General features: G+C 39.6%; 1 protein-coding gene across 5 annotated transcripts in view; it reads left to right on the forward strand.

The window, feature by feature from the left end:
* BTBD8 (BTB domain containing 8) overlaps positions 1–12,485 on the forward strand; it is a 97,460-nt gene that overhangs the window by 28,056 nt on the left and 56,919 nt on the right. For all 5 annotated transcript variants that reach the window (XM_053655594.1, XM_053655596.1, XM_053655598.1 and 2 more), the window contains one exon: positions 6,893–7,010. In XM_053655594.1, coding sequence (XP_053511569.1) covers positions 6,893–7,010 — 118 coding nt within the window. The remainder of the gene's footprint in view (positions 1–6,892; positions 7,011–12,485) is intronic.

The following is a 12,485-nucleotide window of genomic DNA, read 5'->3' on the forward strand; positions in this document are numbered from 1 at the left end:
CCAACAACTACAAATACAGGATTTCCCACAACTTCCCTTCAAGGTTTAATGCTTTGCTGGACTAACAGAAGTCATAAAAACATTTCATTAAGTTTATTTATTTTAAAATATACAACTCAGGAACAGCCCAATGGAAGATGCATAGGATGAGGTATGGGTGGGAAGGGACAGTATACAGAACAAATGTTCATGCCTTTTTCATGTGTGCCACCCTTCCAGCATGTCAATGTGCTGAGCAACCCACTAGCTCTCTGAATCTCATTAAGTGTTTTTATAACTTAACCTTCGATTTGTCCCTTTTCACTCCCTAGGGGCGTGGGGGGTGGAGGGGACAGTGGGGCTGAAAGCTCCCACTTTAAAAAATTGTATTTATTTTTAGATAGAAGGGAAGGGAGGGAGAAAAAGAGAGAGAGAGAAACATTGATTGGCTGCCTTTTGCACACCCTCAACTGGGGACCTGGCTTGCAACCCAGGCATGTGTCCTGACGGAGAATCACACTGGCATCCTTTCAATTTGCAGGATGAAGCCCAACCCAGTAAGGCACACCAGTCAGGACTGAGAGTTCCCACTTTGAAATCACATGTTTGGTCTTTTTGGTGACCAGCCCCCATCATGAGTTCACCTAGGGGTCATCTAGTGGTCACCTAGAGCTCACCTCATTAGCATAAAGTCAGGTGTGGTTGAAAGGGGCTTATTATGAATAACAAAAGGTTTTCCTATAACTTAGAAAATGCCAAGAGTTTTAGGAACTCTGTGCCAGGAACCAGAGAACAAAGACCAAATACATATTTTTATTATATTCAAATTCTGTCGGTCATTGAAATATATAATGGGACTTGAAATAGATAACAATCTATCAAATTAACTTGGTTTTCTTTTTGTTCTTTTTTCTTTTTTCTGTTTATTGATTTTAGAGACAGAGAGGAAGGGAGAGAGAGAACGAGAGAGAGAAACATTGATTTTGTTGTTCCACCCACTCAAGCATTCACTGGTTGACTCCTGTAATGTGCCCTGACCAGGGATTGAACCAGTAACCTTGGCACATGGGGACATTGCTTCATCCAGCTGAAACATCTGGCCAGGGCACTTCGTTTTCTTTTGAAAAGTTTCTAGATTTTTCCTTTGTGTCAAAAATCAGACTCCAATCTTTGAATCATCAAAAATGAAGGCTATTTCTCTTGAGTATACCCCATTAATTTATGGGCTTTAATCTTTCTATAGGAATATATAGAAATAGTAGGATCTTTCCTTTTCCCCTGCCTATTTCTGGTTGTACTTTTATGTTTTTTCCTTCAAAAATCTTCATTATGTAGAATTTGCTACATAATTTACTCAACAAATATTTATTGAGAACCTACTGTGTGTCAGGTACTGTTCTAGGTCTGAGGGATACTTCAATGACAAATTTTCAACTTTTTTTGAACTTACATTCTAATTAAAGAAGGTAAGTTGGGGTAAAGATAGACAGTAAACACAGTAAGGACGTTAGAAGGTGACATGCTGTAACAAAACAGGACAAAGAAAGGGGGGTTGGAAGTTGAAGGTGTTCAGAACAGGGATCCATCCCCAAGATGTGCCACTCTGGCATGTGGATTATTTTGAGCTGAGAGCAATTGAGACTGTGCAGTAAAGAGAAGCTTTTACCTCTCCCTTAAACAGTTTAAATTGTGGGCCTTGCCCATAATAAGAGTTGTTTTCAGAAAGAACTTTTTATGACTTATGTATGTTGCAGGGCAAATATCTAATTCCTGAACATGTGCTCTTCTTACCATCTCTTTAATTATTGTTCTCTCCTCTGAAGCTCCAAGCACTTTATCTCATTTCTTAGCTCAGAATGTTGTTTTAAACTCATTTTACCTTTCTTTCTCTGAACCTCTCATGTATGTGGTATTCCCATGTGTATGGATATAATTAAATTTGGTTATTTTTCTCTTGTTAATTTGTCTCATCTTGATGTAATTATTAGACCAGCTGATATAACCTGGAAGAGTAATTTTTTTCTTCCCAACAGAGCACTAGTGATGGGAGTTGTAATTATAGATGGGTGGTCAGAGTTAGCCTCATTGGAAATGTGACATTTAGGACTGCCGGCCAAGATGGAGGGATAGGTGGAAATACTGTACCAAATTTAAGGGCAACAAAGATTTAGAAACAAAAACACAACCAAAACAGACAGAAAATTGAACTGTACCGAAGTCCAACAACAAGGAACCATTTATCCACACCAGTAAGAGGGGTGAAGTTGGTGGCCAGCAGAGAGGGGTCCTGCAGGAAAAGGCGACGGTTGGTGACCCGGGTGGGTGCGGGGACGAAATAAGCAGACACAGTAAGGCTCACAGGGTGGCTGGGTGACTGTGGACACACATTTGCTTGCAGATAAACCAGGCAAAAAAACGGGCAGTGAGTTAGGCCACGAAACCCAGGGCCCCAGCAATAAGAAATAAAGCCTAGCCCTGGCTGGTGTAGCTCAGTGGATTGAGCGCAGGCCTGCGAACCACACAGTCGCGGTTCGATTCCCAGTCAGGGCACATGCCTGGGTTGCAGGCCCGTTCCCTGCAGGCCAGTCCCCAGCAGGAGATGCACAAAAGGCAACCATACATTGATGTTTCTCTCCCTCTCTCCTTCCCCCCTTCCCCTCTAAAGATAAATAAATAAAATCTTAAGAAATAAAGCCTAAAAGCACCAGTTGGATAAACTTTCAGGGGTTGAGGTGCCGAGAGAGGCTCCCAGCCTCACAGGAGAGTTCATTGGAGACACCCACAGGGGCCTAGAACGTACAGAAGCCCACCCACCCGGGAACCAGCACCAGAAGGGCCCAATTTGCTTCTGGGAAGCAGAAAAGGGGACTGAAATTGGAGAGAAAGTGGAACAAACATCATTGCTCCTTCTCTGACCACGTCCCCAGTCACAACCCAGAGACTGGGTTGACCCGCCCCCGTGAACACCCAAGCTTTCCCCCTCATACATAATAAGCACGAACAGACGACATATGGCTCAAGAAGAAGAACAGCTCAAAGCCTCAGAGCCAATACTTCTAAGAGACCAAGAGATGTCCAACCTATCAGATGCACAATTCAAAATACTGGTCATCAGGATGCTCACAGAACTGGTTGATTTTAGCCGCAAATTAGATAAATAAATGAAGTGAAATGAAGGAAACCATACTAAGTGAAATGAAGGAAAACGCACAGGGAACCAATAGTGATGGAAACAACACTGGGACTCAAATCAATGGAGTGAACCAGAAGGAAGAAACAACCAACCAACCAGCCAACCAGAGAAGAATGAAGAAACAAGAATTCAAAAAATGAGAGGCTAAGGAAACTCCAGGACATCTTTAATCATTCCAACGTCTGAATTATAGGGGTACCAGAAGGAGAAGAGGAAGAGCAACAAGTGGAAAAGTTATTTGAACAAATAATAAAGGAGAACTTTCCCAATCTGGCAAAGGCAATAGACTTCCAGGAAATCCAGGAAGCTCAGACATCCCAAAGACAGTGGACCCAAGGAGGAACACACCAAAGCACATCATAATTACATTACCCAAGATTAAAATGAAGGAGAGAATTCTAGAAGCAGCAAGACATAAGGGGACAGTCACCTACAAAGGAGTCCCCATCATACTGTCAGCTGATTTCTCAAAAGAGACTTTACAGGCAAGCAGGGCCTGGAAAGAAGTATTCCAAGTCATGAAATCCAAAGACCTACATCCAAGATTGCTCTATCCAGCAAAGCTTTCATTTAGAATGGAAGGGCAGATAAAGTGCTTTTCCGATAAGGTCAAGTTCAAGGAGTTCATCATCACCGAGCCCTTATTATATGAAATGTTAAAGGGACTTATCTAAGAAAAAGAAGATAAAAAAGATGAACAGTGAAAGGACAGCAAACTCACAGTTATTAACAAGCACACCTAAAACAAAAAGCAAACTAAGTGGACAGCTAGATCAGGAGCAGAGCCACAGAAATGGAGATCACATGGAGGGTTAGCAACAGGGGAGTGGGAGGAGGAGAAGGGGGGAAAAGGTACAGAAAATAAGTAGCATAGATGGTAGGTAGAAAATAGACGGGGAGGGCAAGAAAAGTATGGGAAATATAGAATCTAAAGAACTTGTGACACATGGACATGAACTCAAGCAGGGGAATGGGGGGAGGGGGTGTGCAGGATGGAGGGGGAATGAAGGGGGGAACATGGCATAATCAATAAAATATTTTTTAAACAAGAATGTATAGGTTGTGTAACTCTAAAAGAAAAAAAAAGGGAAATGTGACATTTAGACCAAGCTTAAAGGCAATAAGAGGGAAATTGGAGACAACTGTAGTTGAACAACGATAAAATTTAAATAAATAAGTAAGTACGTAAATAAATAAATAAATAAATAAATAAATAAATAAATAAATTCAGTAAGAAAGTTAGCCAAGTGATTATCTGGGAGAGGAGAGTTCAAGGCAGAAGAAATGGCAGTGAAAATATCCTAACATGGAAATATAACCTGCCATTTGGAGGAATGAGAAAGAGTTCAGTATGTAAATAAGCAAAAGAGTAGGCAGTGAAGTCAGGGAGATAATTAGGAGTCAGATGTTGTGGAGCCTGGCAAGCCACTGTAAGACTTTGGCTTTACTTTAAAAGAAATGGAGACAGCCAGATGGTTTTGAACAGGGATGGGCCAAGATCTAAATTACCTTTTAAAGCATGCCTCTGAATGCTTTGTTTAAAATAGACTGTGGGGGGGCCTGACCAGGAAGCTCAGTTGTTTAGAGCATTGTCCTGATATACCACCAAAGTTGTGGGTTTGATCCTTTATTTTAGGGCACGTACAAGAATCAACCAGTAAATACATAAATAGGTCAAACAACAAATTAATATGTGTGTGTGTGTGTCTCCTCCTTTCTAAATCAATGAATAAAAGATTAAAAAGTAGATCGTTGGGGTCAAGAGTAGGAAACGTATTAGGAAGTTACTGAATAAATCGAGTTGCAGGTGGTGATGGTGGCTTTGACTATGGTGGTAGCAGTGGAGATACTGAGTAGGGGTCAGATTCTGGATCTCCTTTCATAGTAGAGCCAATATTGGCATTCTAGTTTATAAATACTTAATTTGTAAATTTGGTCAGTAGGAATCTGTCCCACATGATTGGTACTTATGAGGTGTACTGATGAAAGTTTTGGACTGCCAAAGCCATAATATACAGTGTAGTGTTTTTCATATGTATACATTATGCCCAGAAAAAGTCCAGCCATTGTTAATATAATAAGAATGGTTTGCATGACATTGATGTAACCTGGCAGCCAAGGAGAGTGGACTGGAATGCACATGTGTGAACAATAACAACTTCACTGAACTAGTCAGTGGAGGTGGTAGACAGTATTGAATGGGCGTGTGTACTGTGTGGCTGTCACATTCAAAATGACTGAGGGAGTAGAGAAACATACCTGCATCAGATTTTGTGTTAAAATTGAACATTCCTCCATGGAAACTATTTGTATGATTCAGAAGTCTGCAGCTATGGCCAGCTGGTGATTGGCAGATTCATCGCGACAGGTAACCCACTTATGCATCACAACTTGTGCAGAGTTTTTTGTCAAAACATCAAATCACCAGGTGATTCAGCCCTGCCCATAGTCGACATCTGGTGTCCTATGACTTCTGGCTTGTCCTAAAACTAAAATCACCTTTGGAAGAGGAGAGATTTCAGGCTATCTATGACATTCAGGAAAACATGACAGGACAGCTGATGGAGATTGAAAGGAGGTCTGTGTGAGGTCCCAAGGTGCCTACTTTGAAGGGGACTGAGGTATCATTGTCCTATGTACAGTGTTTCTTGTAGCGTGTATCTTCTTCAGTAAACGTCTCAATTTTTCATAGTACATGGCTGGATACTATCTGTACAGACTTCATATTCCTCTGCCTTAATCATTCCAGGACCAGGTACCAGACAACTAGAGACCACCTTTATAGCCCATAACCCCCCACTCCCCTACAGAGTTATTCACACTATCCAATCCTAAATCTGCTCAGCTGCTTCCCTTGCCTCATGTTTCCTTTCGTACACACATACACGTATACCTACATATGAATATATACATGTTTTATATTTTATTTCCCACTACCTAAATTGTGAATCCTTTGAACTAGAGGTAGTTTATAATATAATTTATTTTGTGTACATCTCCATACTGTGTATAATACTAAACTCATAGTATTCTGTAGACTCCATTAATTTCAGTTGAATTTCTATTGGTTCACACATCATTCTAGCCATAAATCCAGGAATAGGAAGGGATTAAGAGTGAAAAATACCAAAATTGAAAAATTTTCTAACATTCTAAGTCAGACATTCATTCATGCATCGGCTTCAATTTTGGTGTATAATTTTATGATAACATTACCTTTGTTTAAATGTATATCTGTATTTAAAGGTATATACATTTTTAAATATAGATGGAAATATTTATTTCAAAGCAGAAAGTATACATGATTTTTAAATGTTTTATTTTATTTTTAAAAGATTTTATTTATTTTTAGAGAGTGGGGAAGGGAGGGAGAAAGAGGCAGAGAGAAACATCGATGTGAGAGAGAAACATCCATGAGTTGCCTCTTGGACACCCCCAAATGGGGACCAAACCCACGAGTCAGGCATGTGCCCTGACTGGGAATTGAACCAGCGAGTTTTTGCTTTGTGGAATTACACCTAATGAACTGAACCACACTAGTCAGGGCAAATGTTCTTTATTTTTAATTTACCACTTAAATATTATGGTCAGTTTTGCTGTTTTTCAGTAGCTAGTCAATGTAACCATGTGGAAAAACCTCTTGTTAATATTATAATACACATTTCTAGGATATTTCTAATATTAAAGAAACTAATTTTTGGTCTTTTTTCTCTTTTGAAGATACTTATGACTTGGAACCTGCATCTGAATTAGGAGAAGACTTATTGAAACTTTACGTGAAACATTGTTGCCCAGATATTGATATTTATGTTGATGGAAAAAGTTTTAAAACTCACAGGTAAATAGGCATGTGACTGATTTGGTGTCTTGGTTGTGACAGTATAAAGTGTGAAATGGTGACTATCCTTTTCTAGCCCAGTGACTTTCAAGCTATGATTCACCTAGGCCAAACGGTCTGGGATGTTGCCTCAGGGGGTTTCTGACAGGGAAGAGGTGGTCCATCAGGCAGAATTTTCTGCCTGCAGGTGCACACATGTACACATGCCTCCTTCCAGACGTGCACATGCTTCAGCCAGAGCAGCTCTATGTTTTGCATTGGGCATGAACCTAAGATTTCATTAGAAGAAAATATTCTGTTGCCTAAAATAGGTTTGCAAGCCACGGTCACAAAAAATGTAATTAAATGCAGTTTTTAATTTCACAGGCATTGTCGTATTGAGAAAGATTATTTCCACATGAATGACATGTATTTTCTCTGAATGCATTTTGGCTGAATCTTTCATTCAAAATGGATGATTCTCATGAATAGCATTGATTAGGAGGTTTAATATTTCAATGTACTAAAAAAATATTATTCTCCTTTAAAATTAGGTTGCTTAGACATTCCAGGCTTTCAAATTAAAGCCTGCTGCCTGTTTTGGTCAGGTTCTTTTTTGCAAGTAACTAAAATCAGCTTAAAAGAAGTGAAAAAATTAATAAAAAATACAGATATTCTGTTGGAACTCAAGAGGAAAAAGAGTAGCTGGGCCTCACAATGGACTAGAATTGGAATTGGAAATCTGAGGAAACCAGACAACTCTTCTCTTTCCCTCTCTGTGTTTCAGATAGAATGTTGGTAAGTTATTCTGGTGCTCCTGAAGAGGATGAATCAGACTGTTTGCAGTGGCAAGAAGCAGTCTTCAAGGTTCAAGGGTGCAGGGCCTGAATAATATTAGCAGTGGGTTTAGATTTCAGGAATCTGCCAAGCCAAACAGTAGTGATGTCTGTGGTTTCAAAAATCATACTGGTTTTGCCAGTTAATTAACAGTATGTTGCTAAACTTGAGGTTTGCCAGTTGCATCCAGACTGTTTACCATTTAGAATTTGAACTTTTTTCTCTGGGAACATATGTTTTTAATTACATATATACACATATATATGCCTTCTTAATTTTAATAAAATCTGTATTATATATAATAAAATACAGTATAATACAGAGTTATCAATATATTTTCTATATCATGGATACACTAGTGTATTTCCTAGTTAATGGTGTGTGTATGTGTGTGTGTGCGTGTGTGTGTATTTTTGGTGGGGAGGAACCCACACAATTTTATTTTTATTTTTATTTTTATTTTTTAAATATATTTTATTATGCCATTACAGTTGTTCTATTTCCCCCCTTCATTCCCCTCCACCCTGCATACCCCCTCCCCCACCATCCCCCCTTTAGTTTATGACCACGTGTCTCAAGTTCTTTAGGTTCTATATTTCCCATACTATTCTTGCCCTCCCCTATCTATTTTCTACCTACCATCTATGCTACTTATGTTCTGTACCTTCTCCCCCCTTCTCCTTCTTCACTCCCCTGTTGCTAACCCTCCATGTGATCATCATTTCTATGGTTCTGCTCCTGATCTAGCTGTCCTCTTAGTCTGCTTTTTGTTTTAGGTGTGCTTGTTAATAACTGTGAGTTTTGCTGTCCTTTCACTGTTCATCTTTTTAATCTTCTTTTTCTTAGGTAAGTCCCTTTAACATTTCATATAATAAGGGCTTGGTGATGATGAACTCCTTGAATTTGATCTCATCTGAGAAGCACTTTATGTGCCCTTCCATTCTAAATGAAAGCTTTGCTGGATAGAGCAATCTTGGATGTAGGTCCTTGTCTTTTATGACTTGGAATACTTCTTTCCAGCCCCTTCTTGCCTGTAAGGTCTCTTTTGAGAAATCCACTGACAGTCTGATGGGAACTGCTTTGTAGGTGACTGTCCCTTATCTCTTGCTGCTTCTAGGATTCTCTCCTTCATTTGAATCTTGGCTAATGTAATTATGATGTGCCTTGGTGTGTTCCTCCTTGGGTCCACTGTCTTTGGGACTCTCTGAGCTTCCTGCATTTCCTGGAAGTCTATTTCCTTTGCCAGATTGGGGAAATTCTCCTTTATTATTTGTTCAAATACGTTTTCCACTCGTGACTGTTCCTCTTCCCCTTCTGGTACCCCTATAATTCGGATGTTGGAACATTTAAAGATGTCCTGGAGGTTCCTAAGCCTCTCCTCATTTTTTTGAATTTTTGTTTCTTCATTCTTTTGTGTTTAGTCATTTTTTTCCTCCTTCTGGTCCACTCCTTTGATTTGAGTCCCAGTTTCCTTTCCATTACTATTGGTTTCCTGTGTATTTCCCTTCATTTCAATTAGTTTGGCCTTCATACGTTCCTCTAACTTGTGACTAAAATGAACCAGTTCTGTGAGCATCCTGATCACCAATGTTTTGAACTGTGCATCTGAAACTTTGGCTATTTCTTGGTTGCTTAGAATTATAGGCTCTGGGGATTTGAGCTGTTCTTAAGCCATAATGTTTTGGTCTGTTTGCACCTGTAATGTATGAGGGGCTGAGCCTTAGGTGTTCACCAGGGCGGGGCAACCAAGTGGCTGGGTTGTGATGCTATATGTGGGGGCGGGGTCAGAGAGGGACAATGGTGGTTCCCCCTGCCACTTCCCGTCACTGGGACCTGTGCGATCCATCTCACTGCTAGCTCCTTCACTGGTTTATCTGTGCGCGAATGTGTGACTGTGGTCAGCCCTCAGTGGGTCCACCCGCTTCTCCACACCTGGGATCTGCCCACGGCTGCTGGCGCACCTGGGTCGGGCGCCCGAGTTGGTCTGGTGGATCTTTCCTGCCTGACCCCGCTCTGCTGCTGGCTCTGCCTCTCTTACCGGTTTGGCTGAAGGGTTTGTTGTTGTCAGATTTCCGTGTAGTTCAATTTTCTGTGGTTTGGCTGCGTTTTTGTTGCTAAAACTTTGTTGTTTTTAAACTTGGTTGTGTGAGAAGGTGCAGTGCTTCCACCTACGCCTCCATCTTGGCAGAAGTGATCTTATTTTTAAAACAAATTTAATTTAATTTTGTGTCCAGGTTTTTCTTGATACAATATGGACATCCTAATAAAGTAATACTGATAGAGTCCTAACACTATTGTTATCATACAGAAAGCAATGACCATTTGCAATATATCCTCAGTATCTGTCTTTGGCCTTTTTGTGCAGCTTGACAATGGTCTGTGTTTTAGGAGCTGGGTCTAGAATATTATTATATTTGTATTCCAGGGCATCTCTTGCTCACGTTCCTTTTTTATATTATTTATCTACCCATAAAAAATGAACACATTAATTAGGCAATTTCCTAGGGTTATATTTCAAGAGGATCTGGTTTAAGTGTTCCTACATTGTTGTTAGTGCCCTTATGTGAGTTACAATGGAGAATTGTTTTTGTAATTATATATATATATATATATATTTTTTTTTAAGATTTTATTTGTTTTCAGAGAGGAAGGGAAGGAGAAAGAAAGGGAGAGAAACATCAGTGTGTGCTTGCCTCTTGCGTGCCCCCTACTGGGGACCTGGCCCACAATCTAAGCATGTGCCCTGAAAGGAAATTGAACTAGTGACCCTTTGGTTTGCTGGCTGGCACTCAGTTTACTGAGCCACACCAGCAAGGGCCTATGTTATTGTTTATGCTAATACAGTTGTCCCAGTTTTTCCCCCTTTGTGCTCCTCCACCCAACCCCCTCCCCCATTCCCTCAGGCAATCCCCACACTGTTGTTCATGGCCGTGGATCATGGATATGTGTTCTTTGGCTACTCTGTTTCCTATGCTGTACTTACATTCCCATGACTATTTCATAACTACCAATTTGTGCTTCTTAATCCCTTCAACTTTTTCACCCACCTCCCCCAACACCCACCCATCAGGCAACCATCAAAGCATTCTCTGTATCTATGATTCTGTTTTTGTTCTGTTTGTTTATTTTGTTTTTTAGATTCAATTGTTGATAGACATTTGTTTATTGCCATTTTATTGTTCATGTTTTAAACTTCTTCTTAAAGAAGACCTTTTAACATTTCATATAATACTGGTTTGGTGGTGATGAAACTCCTTTAGCTTTTTCTTGTCTGGGAAGCTCTTTATCTGTCCTTCAATTATAAATTATAGCTTTGCTGGCTAGAATAATCTTGGTTGAAGTTCTTTGCTTTTTACCACTTTAAATATTTTGTGCTACTCCCTTCTGGCCTGTGAAGTTTCTTTGAGAAATGAGCTGACGGTCTTATGGGGGCTCCCTTGTAGGTAACTATCTGCTTTTCTCTTGCTCCTTTTCAGATTCTCTTTTTGTATTTAACCTTTGGCATTTTAATTATGATGTGTCTTGGAATGAGCCTCTTTTGCATCCATCTTGTTTGCGACTCTCTGTGCTTCCTGGACTTGCATGTCTATTTCCTTCACCAAGCTAGGGAAGTTTTCCTTCATTATTTTTTCAAATAAGTTTCCAATTTCTTGCACTCTCTCTTTTTTTTCTGGCACCCCTATAGTGCAGCATCCTGAGTTACAATGGCAAATTGGCAAATTCTACATCCCAAGATTACCTTTGTAGTCCATACTCAAACATCTCTATGTTTAATACATATTAATTTTATTATTTAGTTCAAGGAATATTATATCAATAGTTTTGAAAACACATACTCATGTAATGTAGTCTGAAGCCCAACATAGAACTTTCTGCTAGATTGATGTCAGCATTTATCCTACTATAGCAGTATGACTAAAAATTCAATTATAATGTGCCTGCTTTAATTTTTAAATTATATGTACTTATATATTGAAAGATCAATGCAGGTAGTCACAAAGACCAGGATTTAAGATCATAATTACATTTAGTTTAGGTCTCAAATTTTAGAACAACTTAGGTTGTTAGTTTAACATGTTCAAATTGGTATGGTAATGAGTAGTTTTTTCTTTGAGTCATTGTATTCCTCTCATGCTCAAGTTCCTTCCTGAAAAACATCCCTGATACCCCAGTTTTTCCTAGAAACTCTCTCCAATTTCTAGTTGCTCTTTCCAATCATCATCTTGATCCCCAGCCCAGTGCCTGGAGCCCTTTATTGCTGCAAGACAGTTTGATGCCAATCACTTGCTTGTGATGGCACAATTGAGCTAAAGAAGTTATTTATAACAGAGTGGTTAAGAGTATGTGGACTATGTGGAACCTGTCTAACTGGGTTTGGATTCTAGCTTCACTATCTTTGAGCTGTGTGAATTTAAACAAGTCATTTAACCGTTCTGTGCTTCAGGCCCCTTATCAAACACAAGGATTATAGAAGTTCCCTGTCACAGGGTGATTGTGAAGACTAAATTACTTATTTCACTTAAAGTGTCTTAGACAGTACCTGGCACATAGTAACTACTATGGAAGTGTTTGCTATCATTATCCCGGTGACAGGCTTTTGCTATAAGCTGTTCTGTAGAACAGTCTGTATGCCCTTTACTTATGTGGCACAAGCAGAGA

Source organism: Artibeus jamaicensis, unplaced genomic scaffold, assembly GCF_021234435.1.
Source record: "Artibeus jamaicensis isolate MK-2021 breed Jamaican fruit bat unplaced genomic scaffold, CSHL_Jam_final scaffold_1019, whole genome shotgun sequence".
Classification (NCBI taxonomy): domain Eukaryota; kingdom Metazoa; phylum Chordata; class Mammalia; order Chiroptera; family Phyllostomidae; genus Artibeus; species Artibeus jamaicensis.